The 24,953-nt window shown below is 42.1% G+C and overlaps 1 protein-coding gene across 1 annotated transcript in view; it reads left to right on the top strand.

Moving 5' to 3' along the window:
• The window catches only part of Nox3 (NADPH oxidase 3), a 53,700-nt gene extending 30,117 nt beyond the window's left edge, over positions 1 to 23,583 (top strand). The window contains exons 11-13 of the mRNA XM_055616111.1: positions 11,041 to 11,187; positions 14,521 to 14,645; positions 23,457 to 23,583. Of these exons, the coding sequence (XP_055472086.1) occupies positions 11,041 to 11,187; positions 14,521 to 14,645; positions 23,457 to 23,583 (399 nt within the window). The remainder of the gene's footprint in view (positions 1 to 11,040; positions 11,188 to 14,520; positions 14,646 to 23,456) is intronic.
• The last annotated feature ends 1,370 nt before the right edge of the window (positions 23,584 to 24,953 follow it).

The following is a 24,953-nucleotide window of genomic DNA, read 5'->3' as shown; positions in this document are numbered from 1 at the left end:
AACCCCATTTACCCCCCAAACATTCCATCATCGGCTACCTGCTCAGGAACTGTGATCTCTGAAGCACCGCGAGAAAAAAAAAAAAAATGTGACTCAAAGATGCCCAAACTGGTATCTTCTCCACTAAGAAAGAAGAGTATAACTAGTTGCTTCCTCGGGTCCAAAGTGACAGGACCTTGATGGCTGTTTTTCATTTAGTCTTACAGCTGATCTTCAGAGCTGGGTATCAAGTGTTGGAACCTATGAACCTATGAGGAACATTTCATACTCAGACTGCAGCACAGTATAACCATGAAAGTTCTTTTTTCTGGATATGAAAGTTGATGTTTAGAGAGAGTAGTGTGACCTTCCTAAAATATGCATCTATAATCAAAGGCAGACTCCAGACCCAGGCCCATTCTAAGACACAGTCAACACACAGTAGACGTGGTATTATACATCCCAGCAACCAAGTGCACACTATTACAGGATAGTTCTCTCTCTCCCTTCTGTTTTTCTCTCTCCTCTCTTTCTCTCGAATGTACATACATTCTTGTAAATGCACCTGTAGAGTCAAGTTTCAAGTGCAGGTGCCTGTGTACTCAACACGTGTATCAGGGCCAGGGGAAAGACCCAAATACCCGCCCTCAGGCGTGCATGCAGCTACCATCAGGTTTATGCAACTAATATTTGCCAGAGCCGCCTACATGCTTTTGAGATATAAATACTATTCCTTCCACTGAACTGTCAGCATCTCTATAATCTTGAAAGCGCAGCAGAGCTAAGTGCTGTGTGTTTATCTAATAGCACCTTCACAATTTTCAGTCTAAGCTACAGAGTCCGGATTGCTCTCTTTCAAAACAAGAAGAGAGGAACAGAGCATAGAAAGTCAGAGCTGAAATTGTCAGTGTAGATTGTTAACTTCAATTAAGTAGGATTTTTCTCCTCTGGATGGAAAAAAAATCTGGCATTAAGGTACACATTTCTATGTCCAAGTTTCAAGCTATGGCTGCACAGCAAAACGAAATCGCTGCAACTTTTCTCCATTGCTTCCGTTGTTCCCATTGTACACAACAGTTCCTCCTGCTGCTCCTTCTAATCCTCTTCTTTCTCCTCCTCCTCCTCCTCCTCCTCCTCCTCCTCCTCCTCCTCCTCTTCTTGTTCCTCCTCCTCTTCCTTCTTCTTTTGGCTTTTTGAGACAAGGCTTTTCACTGTGGTCCAGGTTGTCCTGTGATTCAGTATATGGCACAGGCTGGGCATCTAAGAATTGTCCTCCCTCTGTCTCTTATGTGCTGAGATTACAGGTGTAAGTCACCATGTCCAGCTACACAGTAGCTTCCTCACCATCCTCCCTTGCTATGTAATTCTAAAATCCTTCCAGGTAAAGGCAGTCTCACAACCAATAAGGTGGAGGTTGGTTCTTTGCAGCTCTGTCTATTTGAAGCCAGCCTTTTTAAATGCTTTTGTCTTTATATTTACAGATATAAAGCAGGCTAGGGAGGTGATTTGGTGGATAAAGTATTTGCCACACAGATGTGAAGGATTGACTTTGAGTTCCCAGCAGCTCCCGAAATCCAAGCCTGGTAATGCGTGTCTGTAATCCCACTGTTCCTGCTGTGAGGTGGGAGATGGAAACAGAAGGTGTCTCACATGTTCAAGGGCCAGCTAGCCTGCAGTGTGGAGACCATCAGTGAGAACCACAAGTGACCCTGATAGTAAACAAAGTAGAAGGTGAAAACAAGACCAAGATTGTTCTCAGATCTCCATACACGCACACGCATGCACACACGTGTACGCACACACGTGCACACACAAATCATAACACAGTAATAATAATTTTAAAATTTAAAAAATGAAGAGGGGAGAGGAAGGGACAAATTACCCAAGGAAGAAAAATAACCACTTGCATAATGCTGCATGGCATGAAGAAAGTGAAAATAAAAGCTGTGCTGTAATAACAGAGATATTTTAGCACAGAAGTAAGCGTAGCTGTCACGAAGGCGAAGGGAGATATGAGCAGTGGCTCGGTGGGGAGAAGGAAGAGATGAAAGAGGGTGAGAAGTCTCTGGTACAACATGGAGGAAGCCTTGTGCTGAGAGGGTAAGGCCCTGTGGTGGTAACGTGCTCCAACTCCTGGCTAGCAGCTGTGATTAATTCTACATCACACTCAATTTATGAAAAGAACTCTTGAAAAAAGTTAGGACAGTTTGCTTGTGCAAACTGTCAAAATGATGAATGAAATAGGTGTGTGTGGATGGGGGAGGAGGGGAAGAGTGCTGACATAAATGTATTGGCTTACACATTTCAGTTCTCTTAATACCACCTTCGCGTTAGGCGGCTGTGAGGGGAGTGCCAACTGGGAGATTTGGTTCATTTTCTTAACTGTATATGTAATCTTCAGAATACAATAAAATAGATTATAGAAAAGCTGAGATAATCTAATTCCTTCATAATTGTCTCTCTTCATCAGCTCAATAATAGATAACAGTGATAATGGGTATTTATAGTGTGGCCCATGCAAAATGGCCTTTGGGTTTCTAACCTAATATAATAAACAGATAATTCAAATAAAAAGACAGCACAGGCCAGTGGGAACAAGGGAAAGAGGCCAAGAAAGGCAAAAAATCTATACTCTACTTAATATTAGTAAAACAAAGAGGGGCCTTCTCCCTTCCCTAATGAATGAAAAATGCATTTAATTTAATCCGCTTTCTTTAAGAAATTATTTACTTGCAGTCTTCCTCACTGGAGCTCTGGCTACTCCTAGAATCGATCCTCTCCCAGACACAGAAATCCGAGATCCATTGAGCAGGGTGGCTTCTAAGCACAGGGAGGCACCCCACCTTCATCAGGTGACCTCAAAAGACTTGAGTGCCCCACTGGGCCTTACCTTTGTCCCATGGGAAGCTTACGGTCCTAACCCTTGCAGTGCCTTGGTTTATTAACTACACAAGCTTTGTGACTGTTCTCCTTGTATAAAAAAAGATTTAAATAAAATTTATAGTAAAAAAAAAACCAAAACAAAACAATAACAAAAAACCTCCCTTTATTGATCTCACTTCTCAAATTAAGCATAGCTCTGTAAGTCCCCAAGGAGTCTTTGTGAAACATGGCTCATTCCATTTCTTTTCAATACCGTCACGTAGCAGATAGAGTGGCCGCTTTTTAAATGTTTGTATGGGTGTGTACCAAGGAAAGAGAGGGCGCTGTGAGGCTTTATTTGGGTTGACTTGGTTATAACATGGCTTGAAGTTGTGGCAGCACCACTATCTAACAATCTGTTCCATTTTACTTTTTGTTTTTATTTTTGCTTTGAGCCAGGGTCTCACTATGTAGACCAGGCTGGCCTCGAACCCACAGAGATCAACCTGCCTCAGCCTGCCTCCTGTGTGCCAGAGCTGTGCACACATGGATGGAGTGGCTGACTTTACATACATGTATGTGCGCACTGAAGGGGGAGGGGAGGCTGTCGCATTTGTATTACAGGTCTGTGCTGCCACACCCAGCTGGATCTCACTTTATTTTGGTGCCTTTGAGTATTCCGTGGAACACTAGCTCACTGTCTAAATAAGCTTCCTACTCCTGGTGAATGCTTCAATAAGGATTATTAACTATAATATAATCAGAGCAGTCAAAAAGATGTCTAGTCATGGGTCAGAGGACAACACAGTAATAAACTTCCGAGACAGTTAATACGCATGAAAAGTTAACATGGATGAAAAGTGATTTACAGTGGCTGATCTCAGTCTTATTAATAGTTTAACAGCAAAATAATCTTATAATGTTATTGCTTTAAAGCTCTATGTTTTACATATTGGAGAGTCTTATAAAGAAGAAACTTGTTCTATTTTTTTTTTTTTTTTTTTGTCTCTTCTACACTGTTTTATTCATTCAGGATTACTTCTAAATAGCAACATCAAAATAGAACCTGGGAAATAATAGCAGCTATTCACTGGGTGATAGTACATGTTCTAAGTGGCCTTTGCAGTCTCTATCTTTCTGGAGATAAACGTTCTTATTTTTCGTAACTGTTACTATGCAGAGCCTCCGTCTCAGAGCTGGCATGGAGCTTCTCTTTGTTCTGTGTCTTACACACAGTGTGGAGGCAGAGATGTGCTGCCTGGATATAAGCTGCTCACCCTGCTCCCCACTGCCCTGCTCCTTGTGAAGAGGCGGTGGTCAACGTAGCAAGATCAAGGCCCCCTGTGGAGTCCTGCCAGAGAGACTCTGTACCCACAGAGCTGAGGCTCATTTCCTAGTGAAGGGATCCTCTTGAACAATGAGGTCGCCTGATTCATTACTGAAGTTTCAATTCTAAGGCTGGTCCTTAAAATCGAGGTTCTGCCACTTCTTCTTAGTAGATGGTGAGAAAAAGACCCAGGAAGACCAGGGGCCCTGTTGGCTCTGTGGTATTAACACATTGTACCTATTCTGCTTACTTCTCCAGATGCCATAAAGAGACTACTGATATTGGCAAATATCTTAGCACTTACAGTATTTCCTCAGACCCTGAGCAGAAGCTTCAGAAGGCCGTATTCATTATTCCCACAAAAACCACATGAGTGGTGCTACGCTTATAGATATTTTATCCACAAGGTGAAAGAGGCTTCAGCTCACCACCTGCCCCAGTCCACAGTATTTACATGGTGAAATCAGGATCTCAGAACAGGTCATAAAAGCTGGGGGCCTATTGTATTTAATAGCAGCATTCTGCTTGTTTTTACATCTGTGTCACTCTAGCCACTGGCTTTCTTTGCAGTGGGTTATAAATGAAGAAATAAATACTTTTCCCATTCATTCTTGGGAAACTAATTTTGGGCCTATGTTATATATGTAGCCGAGCAGATGCCTAAGCTTCTGAGATGGTAAAGCCTGAAAACTTTACACTCTGATTGGAGAATCCAGGAGGTCAAATAGAGATATAAATTAGCAGTTTTTCCTCTTTTATTTTCTAAAATTGTTCATAATTTTTTTTTTTTGCAAAGCTCCATCTCCTACTGACTCTAGGTCATTCTGACTGTTACACATAAGTGCTACTGAGAGACCTTTACCGAGGAGCATTCACTTTGGAACATGGAATGAGTTGAAGCAAGACAGAGAACACCATTATGTATGTAGCTCAGACCCAGGCTTCCAAGATGGACATAGCTGAGTTGGGTCTGGCCATTAGTGCCCACAAAGAATGGAACAGTAAAGACCTGTACTAGGCCACGTGCACAGAGAACTTTATGATCCCAGAATGAATTCCGAAACCACCTGAGCCTATACTGTCTCTACAAGAATGTGGGGTAGCTTTTGTTGCAACAGAAGTTCAGAACTTTATTTTACAGACTTTCTGCTTCATCAAATCTTTAACCTTGGGTATTTCAGACCTCTGATGTGTACTGCGGAGTTCTCAAAGCCAACCTTTGTGCAGGGAGCTGATTTTAGGTTTGTTTTATTTTTGGAGACTAAGGTGGGGAAGGCACAGATCACAGAGCCGCGGCCCATTGTTTAGGACATTTGTTCTTCCTCTGACCGTGTCCTTTCTCCTGGGCCAAATACAGGGGTGGAATTCTGATGTCTCTTCACAGTAAGTGTCCCCACCATTAGAAACATGAAAGAGAGTCAAAGTAAATACCCCTTTCTTCTGTTCAAAGTCTCCTCTTTCTTTTGTCTGCCTGAAGCACTTCTGCTGGGGCCAATGCACCTTCCCTCCATTGTCTCTTGCACCAAAGAGGCCAGTGTCCCCATAAGTCAATTATGGAGGGGAAAATTCACAAGGCAATGACAAGGAAGCAAAAGCATGAAAGGCCTCACAAACTCTAAGGACACGGGCACACTGCTATGCCATGAGAAAGCAAGGACAGGAATAATTTCTATTGGAAAAAAAGATTAGAGTGTGGAGAAAGCTAAGCTGTGGGCATTTTTTTCAGGTAAGAAAGGTCGGAACAGGCTCTGAAACTAGAGTTTTTATTGTTGTTGTTTTAATAATTATTGTTGGAATACTGGGATTAAAAAGCCATTGAGTGCTCAGAGCTTAATGAACTCTTACGGGAGCTTGGAAGATAGTGTTGAGGGAAATGTGGATTGTGGAGGCATTGCTTGTGAGGTTTCAGAAGATAGCAAAAATATAATTAATAACTAGACTGTGGGCCATTTGGTGATACATTTTGACTAAGAATTGTGATTTCTGGTCATGCTGGCACTGAAGAAACAGCTGCGGTTGTCAGAAAGGTGTGATTCCGCGGAGGTGAAACCTTCCACACTTCACTGGACAGTGTGGATGCTGGTCATCTGGGGCTAAAGAATCAGCTACGATTCATGAGAGATCAGTGTCATTGTGATGAAATCTTCTGGGAAGCTTTTTCCTCAGGGTCAGCCCACGGAAGCTGTGGTCCACAGCTACAGCTCAAGCTAGTGACTTTGGCGGCATAAGAGATGTGAGATTGAGAAGCCGCTAAAAGTGGCCAAAGCCTGCACTGTGTGCCAGGGTCAGAGTCCCTGAAGAGTGGTCAGGAGTGAAGGTACAGCCTCCATTGCAGTGGAGTGGAAACCCCAGGACACTGGAGATGCTATGACTCTGAGACATGGCAGCTATGGAGGAGAGCCTGAACCTGAGCCTGAGCCCTGTGTCCTGAGGATGGAGAAGTGGAGAGATGGCAGTGGACCAAGTCATCTAGAACGTGTAAGATCAGGAGTGAGTCCTAGATTTTGGACATAGAGCTGCAGACCTTGGATTTATATTGCAGGGGTTTGCTTTGATCTGATTTATTTTTCTTTCCTCTATTTTTTTTTTTTTTTGCTTTTATTGGAAACAGATTCTTTTCTCACATAATATATCCTGACCGTGGTTTCCTCTCCCTCTACTCCTCCCAGTTCCTCCCTACTTCTAATCCCATCTAGATCTATCCCTTTTCTGTCTCTCATTAGAAAAGAGCAAGCTTCTAAGAGATAATAATAGAATATATTAAGATACAGAGTCTAAAGTTGCCACGTCCTGTGGCCAGGTGGAACTTCCAATGGAAGGAAGGGGACACCAACCCAACCATAAAGCCTTCGATCCAAAAATTGTCCTGCTTACAAGGTATGTAACAGATAATGGTGGAGCAGAGATTGAGGGAATGGCCAACCAATGGCTGACCAAGCCTGAGACCCACCCCAAGGGAGAGAGCCAAACCCTGACACTATTAATGATCCTTTGCTATGCTTGCAGACCGGAGCCTAGCATAACCGCAGTCTGAAAGGCTTTATCCAGCAACTATGGAAACAGATGCAGAGACCCACAGCAAAATGGTAGAGTAAGCTCAGGAGTTTTGTGGAAGAGTGGGAGGAAGAATTGAGAGAGCTAGAGGGATCAAGGACACCACAAGAAGACCTACAGAGCAAACTAACCTGGGCCCATGGGGGCCCAGAGAGACTGAACCACCAACCAAGAGCTTGCATGGGCTGGACCTAACCCCCTCCACACATGCAGCAGATGTGCAACGTGGTCAGCATGTGGGTCCCCAAACACTAGGAGTGTGAGATGTCTCTGACTCTGTTGCCTGTCTTGGGATCCCTTTCCCTTAGCTGTGCTGCCATGTCTGGTCCCAGTGAGAGTGTTTAGTCCTGCTGCAACTTTAGGTGCCAGGGTGGGTTGCTACCCCTTGAGGACCTCCCCTTCTCTGAGAAGGAGAGTGGGGAATAGAGGAGGGTGACCCTGGGAGGGGGCTAGGATCAGGCTATAAACTGACTAAATATATAAATAAATGACCATTGTTGTTACAAATTAAATATCTCCACATTTTAAAAATGTTTAAACTAAGTATGAGTTTAAATGTTTAAATAAAGGTAACTGAATTTTTAAAATATGTAATTAGATAAATCAAAAACTATAGCATCAAAGTTGACCAAGACAAACCAATGTAAGGAAATGAGCCTAAGAGAAGGCACAAGAATGAGAGACCCACTCACAAGTACACTCAGAAGTCCCATAAAAATTACTAAACTGGAAGCCATAGTATATGCGCAGGAGACCTGGGACAGACCAGTGCAGGCTCTGTGCATGCTGCTTTAGACTCTGTGAGAGGGTCTTGCCTTACCGTGTCCTCCGTCCCCTCTAGCTCTTACACTCTTTCTGCCTCCCCTCTTCTGTAGAGTTCCCTGAGCTCTGATGGGAGGGATTTGATGAAGACATCCAATTAGGGCTGAATGTTCCAAGGTATCTCTGTCTTTATCTCTGTCTCTGTGTCTCTCTCTGTCTCTGTCTCTCTGGGGGGTGCTCTGTGGAATTTTGTACTTGTTCTCACAAGCTTCCCTGATGATGGTTGAGCAAGGTACTGATCCATGAGCATACCAGAATGTCACTAGGAGTCACTTTATCACCATGTTTTTCTATTTTTGTTTTTGTTTTTGTTTTAAGACCAATAATACTTGGTCCCTGAACTATCTAGCCCCTGGTTCCTGGTCGCCCAAGCCGTGTTAGGTATGGGTCCCATCTTGTGGCATGGTCTTAAAGTCACATCAGTTATTGGCTGGTTACCATCACAAGCTTTGTGCCACCATTGCCCTAGCATATCTTGCAGGCAGGACACCATTGTAAATCATAGAGTTTGTGGCTGGTTTGGTTGTTTATATTTCTCTTTTGGCATTATGTAAAGTACCTTCCTGTATCAAAGATGCTGAAACGTCAGGGTGAAGACTCTGTGTAGACACTAGCTTGACTTTTCCATGTTAAATGAGTTATGTAGGTGTGGCTTTCAGCAATAGGGCCTTGCTGTCAGATTATGGAGAGAAACTTATTGTTTTGGCAACAACCTGGATTGTTTGGAGAGTCCCCAGAGACCCCTTTAGCCAAGAATTCAATTCCATTTCACCCAGTACTGGTACTGGAAGCTTCATTTGGTGACAAGAGATAGCCAATTGGGACTTTTATCTCCCCTAAAATTTGGGTGATTTCATTAAGATCACCTTCATGTATGTACATATTTTAGAAAGTTTATATTGTATTATATTTGTATACTGCTCTTCAAATGGCCCTTAATTTTAGCTGTCTCCCTCTATTCCCTCCCTCAATCTCCTCTCCATCTCCTTCCTCTCATGATCCTCCCTTTCCAGCCCACCTATCCATCCATAATTATCTACTCTATCTCCTTTTCTTAACAAGACCTTTTTTTAACCCTCTAGTCTCTTATTCTGTGCCCAGCTTCTTTAGGTTTATGGATTATAACTTGGTTATAATGGACTAGACAACTAATAAGAACATATAAGCAAATACCTGCCATATTTTCCTTTCTGGGTTTGAGATACCTCACTCAGGATGATATTTTCTAGTTCCATCCATTTGCCTACAAATTTCATGACATCATTTTTTAATAATATCTGAGCAATAACTCCATTGTATAAATGTACTACATTTATATATGACTATCTGTCTATCTGGTCTCTACCCATAGTAAGCATTGTGTAAACATCTGTGAGCCAGTGAGCAAAGATATGCACTACCTTCTGTTCATGAGGACTCTTGAGATATTCAACAGAAGAAGTTCTAGGCCCTGTTTTGCTTTGAAGCTACCAGGATGGACTATAGACTGCACACTCCAAGGAGGGATGACAGACAGGAAGGCAGGCAGGAACAGTCATCTAGGGATGGTAATTGTACTTACTGTCTAAGGCAGTGGATCTTCTCAGCCTTCCTAATGCTGTGACCCTTTAATACAGTTCCTCATGTTGTGGTGACTCCCAACCATAATATTATTTTGTTACTATTTTATAGCTGTAATTTTGTTACTATTATGAATCATAATGCAAATATCTGATATACAAAATATCTGATATTCAACCTACCAAAAAAGGGATTGAGACCCAAAGGCTGAGAACCGCTGGTTTAAGGGATCTCTCCTTGGATTAATATTTTGAGTTTTCATCTGAGAAGGAGCTGTCCAGCAAATATGCAACCTCTGATTCTGAGGAGGTCATGGATTCTCCCCTGCTGTTCTTCCTAACTGCTAACATTCCAGATTCCTGTATAAACAAGATATTCAGCCTTGAAATACATTCTGTATTTTTCTTTTCCTTGTGATACTAATTAAATCTCATTTATAAATCTGATTGTATGATGGTGAGCTTTTGAACTGCTTGACCAAGAGAGAGAGAGAAAGAGAGAGAGAGAGGCAAACACTGGCACTGGAGGGCATGTTTCAGGTGCTAACACCCAAACAGCAGCTGGAGCAGACACCAAGCCCACAGACACTGTTCAAGAGTAGAAATGTGAGGGGTAAAATCCATAGAATTAACAGGTCTGTCTCCTGTGGTCTCTTCAAGCTAGGTACAATTGTCCGAAACTCAAAGCACAAAGCTAAGCCTTCCAGCAAACTCAAACTCTTTCTTGTCACCTGCCAATTGCTTAACACAGAGAGAGTATTTTTTAAATAAATAAATAAAAACAAAAACAACACCCCTTCGCAGAAACCATCTCACTGCAAAATTTACCACTTCAGTTGACACACAGGCACAGCCTCCATCCACCAGCTTTCAAGGACACCAGTGTGTCCCACTGAGAAGAAATTTCTGTCTTCTGAGACATCATTCTGTAATTACCATAATCTCCATTCTCTAGAGGTAATGGCTGGTGAAGTGGGTTAGTGCCCGAGTCTTTGCGGGGGGGGGGGGGGGGTCTCTGGAGAAGAGAGTTGAAATCTCAAGCTTAGATCATAAGTAAAGAGGAAGGAGGCTGGCTTGGCGGCTTCTCCCCTTTGGGGAGCAATGAAAGGCACAGTGAGTTATGATTATTAATCTTGTTCAGAAGAAGCCCGGCCAGAAGTGTAGAAAGATGATCCTCATCCAAAGAGGTTGGCACAGCCCACGGAAACCCGGACTCCTTGAATTCACTCCGGGTCTTGCCAAGCACAATGGGATCCCCCTCCCCACCCCTGAGCGAAATCACAGTGTGATGGTTTGTTCACTGGTCGAGAAAAGTGTGTGATTTAGCAGAAGTGCCCATTTGGGCTCAAATAATTTAATGGACATAAAGTAGCCTGTGATTATCAGCACATTGTGGAAAGTGGAGCAGAGATGTCCTCCTGTCTTCTCCCCTGACAGATGTACTTCTACTGGATCTGCCGGGACGCCGGGGCGTTTGAGTGGTTTGCGGATCTGTTACTGTCACTGGAAACGCGGATGGGTGAGCAAGGGAAAGCTCACTTGCTGAGTTACCACATATTTCTCACTGGCTGGGATGAAAACCAGGTATCAGTAAAACCCAAGGCCGTGGTTACTACCTCCGTTTGTAAAAGAAACCCGTTTCCAAAAGGAGAAAGAAACCCCGTCTCCATAACAAGGAGCAGGCTTATCAGGCAGCACCAGAGAATTGTCAAGTTCCTAGGTGGGGAAGAGGAAGGGAATGGAGCCAGGCTGGAGATAATAGTCAAGACAGAACAGTAGAAAGACCTCTAGCTGTTGGGTAATGTAAAAGGCAACCCAGATATTGGGAATCTTACAGTCTGAATTTGTCATTTTAAGAGTGGCATCAGCGACTGTCACTAATTGGCTGTATCATCTGCTGAATTCCTAATTGGTTCTGATTCTGTGCTGCTCAGAGTGAAACAGGAAGGATGCCCCGTTGTTTCTCTCCAGCCTTTCACAGTGAAAAGCATGTGAGCCAGAAAATGACTGTGAGCGCATGATTTGCATAGAGAGCTCTTTCTCCAAAGGGGGTCTGGGAAAAGAAGGGCCCTCTTCTCATCTGAACCTGAGATAGCCTTCTGCTTGGGTACGTGTTCCGCAAGTCATTGCAGTAATGAAGTGTAAAGACTGAGTTCTACAAAAATGATGCATCTCACTGAGGGTAGGGTTTCAGTACTGACAAAAACGATCATAGTCGGTGCGGAAATGGTGACTAGGGCGTGAGAACCCAGTGGGTCCCCGCAAACACTGGAGTCAACAAAGCTACTACACTTACACCAGGGTGTGACACCCATGTTTCAAACACACTTCTGCAGATGATATGTAGGTGGTATCACTGATATGTACTTCTAGGGAAAATATGTTTAGGCCAAGGAGCTTCGTACCATTCACCAAATATAAATGATTATAAGTGATTGTTTCTATGTATGAATGTGCTCTCTCTCTCTCTCTCTCTCTCTTTAGCTTTCTCTCTCTGAACATCATTGTAACTTGTCTCTGTGCTTTTGTAAATAAGTTAGAGTTTGCTAGAAATTTAAAGAAATGTTAGAATTTTCATGGTCCTAATTCCAGTCCTCCTTAAATACTTAACCCTCTGGGATGATTTGAATTGTAGACTTCTTGGGAATTGAGCTTGATAGAGCTTAATGAATTAATTACCTTTTCCAAACAAACATTTTCCTTACCCAAGTGGGATTTTTGACTGGTGATCCATTTGGTGAAGCCCAGAAGGACATGGATTTTGTCTTTTGCTTCAAAGCCCCTTGCTTGCTCCTCCACTCCTGAGGCTAACTGGTCCCCAATGTCCACTTAGCCCATCCCTGTCCCTTGGGATTTATGAGACTCAGATTCTCCAGACGGAACTCATAAGTGGGTTTTTGGGATAGCACAACTCTGCCCTAACCTATCTTGCCTCTTTCAAGACTAGATATCAAATATACTTATTTCCCTAAATGAAAGTAAAGTTGACAGCTTCCTAAGTTTTCCCATGGAGTGTCAGAAATCCTTCACACTTCCAGATTTCAAGTGGGAAATCATTAATCTCAACATTTAAGGGAAAGAAATAATCAGTGCATTCTGTCAGTTAACTCACACACGGAGAGGCTGTTTTAGAAATAGCCAGTTCTTAAACGGAATCCAACAACCTCAAAGTGGCAAATTGACAAGAACAGAAGGGACAGATGGAGAGGTATTCCGAAGGGCAACTCAAAAGAGTTTGAGATTAATTGAACAGTGGGCTGAGAAATATGGAGCAGATATAATTCCAAATGTTTGAACACCAGAGACTGGGGCGTTTCCACAGACATAAGTAGGGACAGACTCCTCCCTCCCCCAGGAGATAGTACTGGAATGTCAGAACGAGCACTTTAAGGACCTCCTTAACCTGACCTATGTCTAGGCAAGCCTCACTGTTTCCCCATGGCCCCAGAGCTGTTGACAAATGGATCCTTAAGCATCCTGCTGTGTGTGTTCAGGCTTTCAAGTCTTTTGCTCCTGGCGGTTCCACTCTCTGACACATCAATCCAGAACATGGAGTCATGTTCCCAAACTCTTTTTCCCACACGAATACTGTTACCTAAGGCCACACTTGCTGAACAGCACTATCTGTTCATTTCTGACATTTTGAGAGCCAGTCTGCCCTTGTCCACTGGTCAGTTAGAGCTGCCACCAAGACTTGAATATGAACCTCAGCACTGGCTGCTTTCTTAGATTAGGAGAGGAACCAACCATTCAGGAGAGTCACATTCAAAAAAGGAAGCTGTTTTCAAAGAAGGAAGCAGGGCAGTTATTCAAGCTGTCACAACTAGCAGGAGTTAGAAGGTGAAAGGGAAAATGGTATGTGAGTTCCAGAGCTGGTGATGGTTCTCAGGAACAGGGCAGAACACTCATACTTGAGGCAGAAAGAACAAGGTGGCCTCTGGAATTCACAACAGCTGGAGCCGATGGTGGCACTAGAGTACGCGGTTATAAGGGTTGTTGTGCCCAGGCTCTTATTTACCGGCCTCTAATTAGACAAAGACCGCGTGAGAAGCCGGTTACGTGCAGAGCTCCAACCAAGCCCCCTTCTGTCCTCTGTCCCCAGCATCACATCACCACCTTCAAGTGTATCCTTCATCACTTGAATTCTGACATAATGCAGTTGGCGCTCCATATCTTGGAGATCCACATATGTATATTCAACCAACTGAGGACTGAAATTTTTGAAAAAAAATATATCTGTGCTGAAAACGCACTCTCATCTTAATTCTTTACATTATTAAACAGTACAGGACAACTCTCTTTCTAGTAGTTGTAGGTTTTATAGAGCATCGAGATGATTTAAAGTGTACGAGAGGATGTGAGAAAGTTAGACACAGATTCTCTTGAGCCTCTGAAAAGCTTTGGTATCTGGAATTACTGTCTATCAAACCATGTCAACTCAGTAGGCAGATCTGATTGTAAGACCCAACTTCCTCCTGGGTATTTCATGGCACCTTAGTCTGCAAATGCCCTTCTCAAATCCCCTGGATTTAATATTAAATGAATGGGGACAGCAAGGGGAGATTGATTTTTGAGAAGTTTGGCAGAAAGAAAACTAACTTGTTCAGTGTTTTCTCTTAACCATATTTACTGTGTTGCTCTCATGCTTTCAAAGAAAACCATCCTTCCCAGCCTATGTCTTTGCATATCTACTATGTACAGGGAAGCATTTTGTCCCAACAAGAATAAATACAAATACAGACGAAACACGATATTTGCCCTAAAGCTCAACATTGAAGGCATCTGCTAATAAAACATTTCCAGCCAGGTTTAAAATATTTTAAACACACAAATGATGATAACAAGTTTATCTTTTATTTATAGATGGTTCTTATGGTTGTTCTTTAATGTTGTCTGATACTACAATTTTTAATTTAGGCTATTCACATAGCCCTCCACTGGGATGAAAGCCTGGATGTGGTTACAGGTCTAAAGCAGAAGACCTTCTATGGGAGACCCAACTGGAATGATGAATTCAAGCAGATTGCCTACAATCACCCCAGGTGAGCAAAGCAAGCTCTCTCTCCTCTGCCTGCCAGGATCTTCCCTCAAGTCCAGACAAGCTGTCACTAGGCAGAAAAGTTAATCTGCAATCAGAACTGAGAATCTTGGCCCAAGATAAAAAAAAAAATCTACCTCAGAAAATGTAGCCATGACTGTCTTACATTTCAGGAACCACAAACCTCTGTTTAAATGGCTGACAGACTCAGACAATTATCGATTATGTGGAAAATCTTCACACTTAACCTCAATTTAAAGTTGGTATTTCTTAAACAGCATATGCCTTCAAAAAAAATCTTTTGAGCACAGTTAGTCTCTAATTACCCAACTAGAGAATTCAATTCTAGCCAGCTCTACAGCATGTCTAGCACGTCTCGCAGAAAAGCAAAGAAAAAGTGGTCTTAGACAAAGCAGGGATTTGGCATGGTACTAAAGGACCCAGATCTGGAGCTGGGCTGTTTAAGTGTCTATCCTGGCTCTGCCATTCCCAGTGGTATACCCTAGTCAACTAACTACCCTATGCTGATTCAGTCTCTTCCTCCTCTAAAAACCATAAATAATAGTGCTTGCTTCCCAGGCCTCCACAACAATGAATGAAGCACCTGAAACAGCAAATTTTCACTGCTGCCACTGCTACTGTTTTCATCAATTCAATTGATACTACTATTATCCTAACATATAATACACTATAATGCATGGAGGGCCTTGCCTTGGGGCCGTGAGACTGGAGTACGACCCGTGACTCCTGGTTCTAGAACGGGCTATCTGAGTGACCTTGGTTGGACAAGGTAGCTTATTTCAGCTTTATTTTTCGTGTAAATGTGAAGTGTAGGTGATAGATTCATACTCAGGGTTGTTTTCTTAAGTTAACACACACAGTTGGTGAAGTGAATGTCACTAAGACAGTTATCCTCACAACTAGGTCAGTCTTTGTCCCAGATATGAGACTACATTCCAACACCCCCCACCACAACGCAATTCCCCTCCACCCCTGCGCAAGGCTCAAGAGTCTCAGCACGCGGGTCCTCATAGCACCTACTCGACAACGGGTGCCGAGTCTCCAATTCCTCAGCCTCTCTGAGCCTCTCACCTTACACTTACCTGGTTCTTGTCCAGAGCAAATAGAATAATTTCATGTGCAATACCCTTACAAAACATATGTAGGAATTATCATGGCTATGTGGGCATATGTAAAACCTATGTGGGGTTTTTTCCCCCCTATTTTTTTCCTCTTAGAGAAAAATTGGGGGAAATTTATACCTTTGGTTTTCATTGATCACAAAATTAACTGCCCACTTCCTGGCTCTGTGAGTATGAAAGAGAAGAGGAAGAAACAACTTGTGTACATCTGGGTGGAGACCAGGGGACTACTGTGAGTCTCATTCCATGGGCACCACACACCCCTAGGTTTTAGGACAAGGTCACTCCTCCCTAGCCTAGAATCCCATTTTCCAAGTGGGTTAGGCTGGCTGGCCAATGGGCCTCAAAAATTCACCTGTCTTCCCTCGCAATGGGGATAGTAAGTGCACAGCCTGGCTTTTATTATATGGGCTCTGAGGAGCAAACTTGGGTATTTGTGGTTTCAAGGTAAGCTTTTTTCTAGGGGCTATCTCCCTATCCCGTCCTCAAATCACAGGCTTTTGAAACATATATCTTAAAACTCATATGGATAGCCCCAGCCTTTAGTGTGATTTTCCTGAACTGATACTGCGTTGAATTTCTCTGTTACAATATAAAGTGTGCAGCCCAATGGAGAAGGCCTTTCAATTTAATTACCTCTCCTCACTCAGAGGATGAGCCAGAAACACATAATATCAAGAAATCAAAGGCAAAACCTGCCTTGTACAATCCATGTAAAGAAAAATGCTGTTTTGTAGCAAGAAGTGAGCCTGTTCTGTGGTTGTAGAGACTGGGAAGTTGAGGACAGTCTTATATAAACTGGAAAAACTGTATCACTTTTATTTTCTCTGTCATTGTTGTCAGGAACATGTTCGCCCCACACCAGAAACCCACCTTCAGAGCACACATGTGCACACAATGGCTAGCTGTGCTTCTCAACATGGAAACTGTGCAAACTCCCATTCTCCGGTGGATGACTTCATGTCTTCCAGGGGAGAAGAGACACCGAGGGTTAAGTCCAGAACCAAGCACTACCAAGCACTATTTCCTACCTGAAAAAAAAAAAAAGATTTAATATCAGATTTGTAAAAAGCTTGAGACTATGAAACACAGTGGTTTATTAAATCGCTTCAAGCATCAATAAAATTAATATTAGATAAATCCATGCAAAATCAATCATTATTTCATCTCTGGAATGCCAGGTCCCTGAAACACAGAAAATCTCCAGCACCAAACTTAGCATCTCCCTTCTAGAAGACTTTTTAAATGACCTCCTTAAAATAATTTTTTTTTGTTTTTCTTCTGAGTAAAAGGAGATTTATGCTTAATGAAGCTTTTAATGAAGAAATCACAGAAGGAGAATGCCAATAAAATCTAATTTTTAAACAAGAAAATCTAATATTGAGAAGCATTGCAATATGCTGGCCTTTGTCCAGATAGAAATGAGACACACAATCCAATCATGCTCTGCACAAAGGACAGAGTAACATTAATTTTCTTCAAGATGGTTATAACAGAGATAAACAGTATGTTCTCCCCTTATTATGTCACGGAGATGTTTGTTCCCAAGCCCACTTGGCTACTCTCACAGGACAGGCTTGTCCTGCTATTAGCTGGTATCTTTTGGCAAAGACAGGTCAGGAAGAATTGCTGGATTTGTTAGTGGCCTGAGAAAAGATCCTTTGTTCTCAAGGGCCTTTGAAGTAGGCTCTCAACCATTGCTATTTATCAGCACAAAGCTAGACATTCTTCGCACTAACTCCTGTAATCACATTTACCTGCTCACTCAAAGCTAGAGCTCGTTCCTGTCCTAAGAAAGAGTTGAATCAAAAGAACTGAAGGAGAGGAGTGCAAAAAAAATTTTTTATAGAACATGAAAAACAGTACCAAAAATAAAGCTCGAAGGGAAGCAGATCAAAGCGGATTGAGCAAGTTCTAAAGGAACCAGAAAATTGCAAAAATAACAGTAATAGAGAAACAAATTGATGGCATCAAAATGAATACAAATGAGGAACAGGAAAGACAATTTTTAAATAGATCAAAGACTAGGAGCAGAAAACAGGAAAGAATATTCTGCTGTTTTTATCTGTAATTAATTTTGGTAATTATACCAGTTGATTTACAAAAACATGAGTCTAGTTCTAAAAAACAATCAACAAATAGCAAATAAGTATATACTTAAAGAGGTCATTTCTTGCTGTGCCCAAACTCTCACGCCTGTGACAATCGCCAATGCTTCAATTATACAAGTGCAGAAAAGTAATCCAAGCATACAGTGCAAGTTGCCCCCCCCCCATTAAAGTACAGTAGGCTAATTAATGAATGAATTAACACCTAGGACTTCTTAAACTATAGAAATGTCTCTTGTACAGAAATGGAAGCTGTGTTTCATTCTCTTAAGCACTCTCAATGTGCTGCCAACCTTTAGACAAATGTTCAGAAATCAGAACATCATTTTCAAGAAGACAGAGTGAAAATAAATATAGCTTTGTCATATCTAGCTATTTTTTGACAAACACATTGTACATCTACTCACCCTGGTGGATCTGCGGCTCAGCTGTTGTTAGTTAATTGACTAAGAGGTTTCTCCATAGGGCTTCAGTCTTTGATCTTACACTTCAGAAAATATTTATAGTTTGCTGCTTTTGACTTACCTGCTAATATCTTCACCATGCCTTGTAGGTGTGAACTTTATGTAATTAATTACCATAAAAACTTTCAAGATTTGCCCAGTTTTCAAAACTTCAATAGGAGTGATTCTTTAATAATGAAGGGGAAAAAAACAAGGAAGAATGTCACCATTTGTTAGGAAGGAGGAACCCAACCCAGAAATGAAGAATGTGTCAGCTTACTATATAAGTGGGGGCTCCTAATCCATATGATATGAATGTATTTTAGACTTCCATTGTTTTCAGAAATGGGAAAAAATACCTTTTTTACTAAATTGAGTAAATGTGTCCATCTGGAATCACATTTGCTTGTGTGCACACCCTTCGATTCTCATTTGTACATGCATATGTGCAAAAATGTTGTTAAGTGATATTTTTAGGGAATTAGCATTCTGATTACAGCATACAAGGTCCTTTATCTAACAGGGTATCCTAAACATTCATTATATGACTAAAATGCTCAGAACACTCAAAGAAATAGATTTAAATGTAAATGCACCACATGATAAATTATAGCTTTATAAGAAAAGTAAAGGTACCATAATGGATGGTGGAGATACCGTCCCCATATCTAAATGGTACTTTTTCCACCAGAGGGCATCCATCTCACTGGTTATAGCCAACTAAAAATTCAGTGAAAATTACTAAAATTGTTTGTTTCGGGGGAACGAAGGACATAGGTAAATAGTGGGTAAATTTATTACTCTTTAAACTTGCTTTGATGACATTATTCCAGCAAACTAACAGTTAGTTATGGAAATTTTTTGGTTATTTATATCTTTACATCTCTTAGTGGAACAAGAGCAAGGGAAAAGATAGGATGGAGAAAAATTGCTCCACCATTTTCTGGGATCCAATAGTAAGAATGAACTATTTTCCTCCTCCTCCTAGTCTTTCTCTTCCTTTTCCTCATCCTCACTTCCTCCTCCTCCTTCCCACCCCTACCCCACTAAGGGCAACAGCTTTGTATCTACTGGTCAGCATGAACAAGTAAAGGGACTAATAGGTAGAGGAAACAAAGATGAGGATTCTAAGCACTTAATCTGTCTCTTAGGATACTCTTATCTGTCAAGAGACAGTTGCTGTAAAATGGGGCAAAGAAAAGGTACACCTAGGTTTCATTAGTTTCATCTGCAGCCCCAAATGAGTAACTCAGCAAGGAAAACACTGCCTTAGTCACTTGTCTTATTGCCAGGACCAAATACCTGACAAGAAGCAACTCAGAGAGAAAGGGTTTATCTGGGTTTGTGGTACACCGATGCAGCTCACCCTGGCAGCAGGAAGGGGAGGGAGGTGGTTGCTCAGAAGGCATCCATGGCCAGGAAGCAGAGGGCAAGGATGAAGGCCTCTGCTCAGCCAGCTTCCTCCTTTGTGCTCAGTCTGAGACCCAGCCCACGTGGTGAGTCTTCCCTCCTCCTCAGTCAATTTTCTCTGGAAATGCCCTCAGACCTCCTCCTAGGAGATTCTAAATCGAATTGACAGTCAAGACTGACCACCATAAAAGCTGAGCAAGTCAGTGCAGCTGGCTGCTGGGCATGGACTGGGACACGGGTTACAAAGGGAGGGAGCTGGCCAGCAAGCTTATCCTCGAGTTATGAAAAAGATGGTGTTGTATAGAGTGTAATTGTGTGATAAATCATTTGGAGGCATTTCTAATGAAAAACATTCACTGGGAAAGCTTAACCAGAACTTGTGTGTCCACTGCCTGAAACCGAGTCTGTAGCCTCGGTGCCTTCATCCTAAGCCTCCATAAATCCGCAGGAAGCTTCTGTTTATCGATTTTATTTGCAGAACACACTCAGGGTATAAAGTAATTTGATTTTTTTAACAGGGTTTAGGGTCTGCCCCAACAGGGTTATAACTTACCAAGCATAAAAGCCAACACATAAAAACAAACATACAATTTAAAGAGGAAAGGACTCGTGCCAGTGGAATCGGCGAATCTGGGCAAGTGCTGAGATTACTCCCAGGCACACCCACATGCCCATCTATCTGCTAGGCTCAAATCTCCTGGTGCATGATATTTTGAACGCCTTTCATGCATGGCGTTGCTCAACTGTTTTTTGGGGGGGGCCATAAATCCCACAGAGACGAGCATAGTGGTTATTTAACAAATACAGGAGTGGGTAGAGAGGGAAAGAACCTTCCTGTTTATTGGAGCTCAGAAGGATTCTGTGGATGTTAGCCATTTTTCTTCAGCCTCTGTGAAATCTGCCCCTTTCTCATCAAAGTCAGCCACTCAGGCTGGTCAATGTCGTTAACGCTACCCTTGATCCAGCTCCGCGTGTGTGAGCAAGCTCTGCAGCTTGCAGGCTGTAAACTGGGGGATAAACGGTGGCTTGTGTTTTTATACTTCTTTTGCACAGAATCTTCTTTTTTAACTCTAAGCAATTGTGGATAATTAAATTTTTATAGAATTTTTTTCTTTAGCAATCCCATTAGGGCTCTGCTGTACTTGTCCATTGCCTCATAAAAGAAAAAAAAAAAAAAAAACTGCCACATCTGTGCCTTAACCATTTTGTGCAGATTCTCTCTACTCCATAGTTTATGAGATGCATTCATGACCAGGAAACCCTATGCTTGGCACCATAAATGCCAAGGCTGGTAAAGCTAGGTGAGCAACAGAATGCCTTACCTGGGGACATTGATGTGAAAAGAGATTGTAAAGGGCTGACTGCTGGGTCACAGCTGAGGGTAGATAATGAATGGCCTCTGTGGGACTTTCTGGTGACTACACAGCCATGACCGCTGTAGACCCTGAGCCCAGAACAGTTTGCACTCACCTGCACAGTGCAGCAGCCACAACTTCAAAGAAGCAGGAGAGCGGCGAGCCACGGGAAATGCCAGTGGCACACCCAGCAGCCCGCAATCAGAATGCTTTGAAATTGGGTCTTAAAGACATCAAAGACCACCACCAGCTTCTCAAACAGTGATTGTGGCTACAAATGAAAGGGCAGTCCCAACGTGTTGGGGATAAGCCAGTGGCAACCTCTTTGGTGACATTCATGCTGATGGGGAAAATATCACCACCATAAAATTGCCTTTGAAACTGAATACAAGGATACCTCTGGGCATCATACCCAAAGCAAAGCTGTTACTCCTCATCAGAAGGGCCTTGTCTGACCTCTTTCACTCAGATGTTTCTGTCCAGAGCTCAAAAGACCAATGCCTGTAATTCTCTAGCAGCCTCTCTGTTCACACCCCACTTCCCGTCTTCTATTCAGCTCTGTGGAGCAGGACATTCACGATACTGATATCCGAGAGCTGACAGCCACAGAGCTCACCATGTACAGGGCCAGGGCAGGGCCTACCATGCCTCTTTTCATCCTCAGAGGAAGCTGGGAGTACAGAGTAGATCCTGAGAGGACAGCTCTCTAATGCTCCTGATTCTATACATGAAACCGTTGAGCTATGAGAAGATAATTGTATGCCCAAAGCTCACAGCAGCCAAAAATCAGCCTCCTTAGATATTCACCCTCTAGTTCCACAAACACCTGAAAATTGCCTCAAGTCAAATTATTCAGTAGAAGACATTTTTTGGAAAAAAAATACTTTTACAAATTAAGTCATGAGAAGGATATCTTTGAAAGTTACACTTAGACATTTTAAATATATTCTCATTTGTAAAAGAAGACATTTGGTGAATTCTTTTGAAGGTAGTTTAAAATGTGATTAAACCCTCACCTTCTACCGTGGCCACCACGGTCCTAGAACACATTGTTAAAATAGGGCTCTGATCTATGGCAAAGAACAATTCACTGTATGAGTGACGAGGAGCAAGGCTATATCCAACCACTTACTAACAAAGTTGGGGGAGGGAGAAAGGCGGTAGAACGGGCTGGCCCTGGATCTGAAGAATTTCTCTGAGGCAGTATGGCTCATAGGGCCATCTGCCTCAATATTACCTGGCATCATACCAAACACACTCTTCATGGATTCCAGCCAAAGAATCTGCATTTTAACAAGCTGCCTGACGATTTTATACAAGGTAACTTGGGTATGTTTGATCTAGACTAGAGTAACTGCTTTATCTTATGCTGGAGATTAGTAAAAGGAAAAAAAAACCACAGGGCACAGTAATATAGAAGACAGGGAAGAAAGCTATGGCCTGTGTACTTTCCAACAGGGACCGACCTGTCCTACTTCACAGGGCGAGATGAAGAACCAGAGTTTCCATAGGAGGAGAGCCACAGGGGCTGGAGCACCCTTGTGATGTGATGCAAAGCTGTGTCTTCCACACTAGTTTCTAAAGTGTCAGGGTCAGAAATCACACTGTTTAGAAGGCTGCATTTTCATCAAGGCCTTGTCCCTTTCCAGATCTTCATTTAAGCCTCCTTTGCAAATTGAATTCTAGTAGGAGAAATAAACCAAATTGTTATTACTTTGATATGCATCTTATTATCTATAAAAATGGCACGGTTGAACAAGATATTAGTCATAGCTAACCCTTTTAAAAACTTTTTGGATATACTGCCTTATTTTGCTTTCATTTAAACACACAATGTAGTTGTTATCTTCTTATTATATTTGCAAGACCTCCAGCCCTGCCCAAGACCATGCAGGCAATAATCAACATGACCATTAATTCACTCCCTCAGCAAAGGTGTGGTCTCTGTCTGCTTAAGCCACACACTATCCCAGGAGTGGGATGAGGATGATGAGTGAAAAGCTCTGATTCTGCTCTCACGGAATTGATAGTTTATCCACAGGTTCAAGAAAATGTTGATCCAGTTCACCTGACCAAAAACCCACTGCATCACAACCCCCCTGTGCTGTTACCACAGTGCCCCTCTCTAGCCTCTGTCCTCTTGGGTCCCTGGCTCCTGTGATTCAGGACAGCTTGGCTGGAGTAATGTGCTGGAAGCAGGAAGAACTGTTAACGATGACAACAACAACAAAGTGAGCAGATAAGAAAAGAAAGAAATAAGTAGCCTCGCCTCCACCTCTGCTTCCTAATTGCCTAGGGCCATCATGGCTTCCTGCTGGCCTTGCCCAGGTAACACTCTCTTCTTATCCATCCTGCAGCAGCAGCATCGGTGTGTTCTTCTGTGGGCCCAAAGCCATGTCAAAGACACTTCAGAAGATGTGTCGTCTGTACTCCTCAGCAGACCCTAGGGGTGTCCAATTCCACTACAACAAGGAAAACTTCTAGATGTGGGAGGCACGTTGAATGCACTGTGCAAATGGCTGCAATCAAACAGGTCAAGGTTCAGGAGATTGCTTTTTTCCACAAAGGGCCAAAGAGTAATCATTTTAGACCTTATACACAATATGGCCTCAGCCCCATCTCCTGAATGCTGTGGTTCCAAGACGCTAACATAACAAACGAGAACACATCAGAATGGGCCGGCTGAGTGCTGTTGCCCTAAGAATTTTCTTGTAGCCACTGAGGGTGAATCTTATGTCATGAAATTTGTATTTTTGATAATCTAAAAATGTGAAAGTCAGGGTTTAGCCCAGAGATGAATAGTTGAACACTGAACTAAAACGTAGAAATCATGACTATCTAAACTTAGGACATGGGCCAGATGGGGCCTGTGAGATGTAGACTTAATGTTAATCAAAGCATGGTCAGAACTGGAGAGAACATTGACATTTTTCTACCTTGTATGACATTGCATGTTTGCCTTCCCTTTCTCCTTTCCTCCTTCCTCCCTTCCTGTTTCCCTTCTCTATCTTTTTACAAATAGTTATAGCTCAATTCAACTTCTGTCCCACAAAACAGCTGAAAACGTTTTTGAAATTTCTATCTATTTAGTCTTTCCATGATGATGCTGGTTGCAAAGTGTTCCTCACACCTTCTAGTTCTCTCCACCAGTATTAATGTTTTATAAGCATCTCATCAAATATATCAAGACTTATTTGAAAATTATTTAGTCCCAGACAGCAACAAGGAGGTGCATTAATAATATCGACAGACTTTTTTAGTGGTAGAACAAATTTTGCAAATCTTTTCTTTAGACTTTATATCAAATTATTGATTTCAGAGGACTGCTTTGACATTCCTGTGCCTGTTAATATCAGTGTCCAGCTAAAACTGCTTAACGACTAGCCATTGGGAACTGTATACCACATCATTTTTTTCTCAGCTTCAAGATGATACATCATACACAAGAGAACAAAAGCTTTTGATAAAATTAAGAAAGATTGTGCTTTTCAAATTCTTCTTATCATTGTGAACTAGCAAAAAAGTGAATTGATCTGACATGTTTTGATTTTACAAAATCAAGCAGCTACTTATGCTTTTCCATGTATTTCTAAAATACAGATTGATTGTTTACTTTCTATTATTGTCAGATTAATCTTGATATGATAAATTTTGAGTATGAATTTACTCTTATCTCTACAGGGGGAAGTGGGTGTGTTCAATAACATCTCAAGCATGATTTCTACTGCCTCTGCTTGGGAATTTCTCAGTGTCTGAAAGTATCAGATAAATGATAGGTAGGTAGGTAGATGGATAGATAGATAGATAGATAGATAGATAGATAGATAGATAGATAGATAGATAGATAGATAGAT

Source organism: Psammomys obesus, unplaced genomic scaffold (genome assembly GCF_907164565.1).
Source record: "Psammomys obesus unplaced genomic scaffold, mPsaObe1.curated_primary_1811, whole genome shotgun sequence".
NCBI classification, from domain to species: domain Eukaryota; kingdom Metazoa; phylum Chordata; class Mammalia; order Rodentia; family Muridae; genus Psammomys; species Psammomys obesus.
Note: the sequence above shows the minus strand (reverse complement) of the source record. Positions and strands in the feature narration are given on the sequence as shown.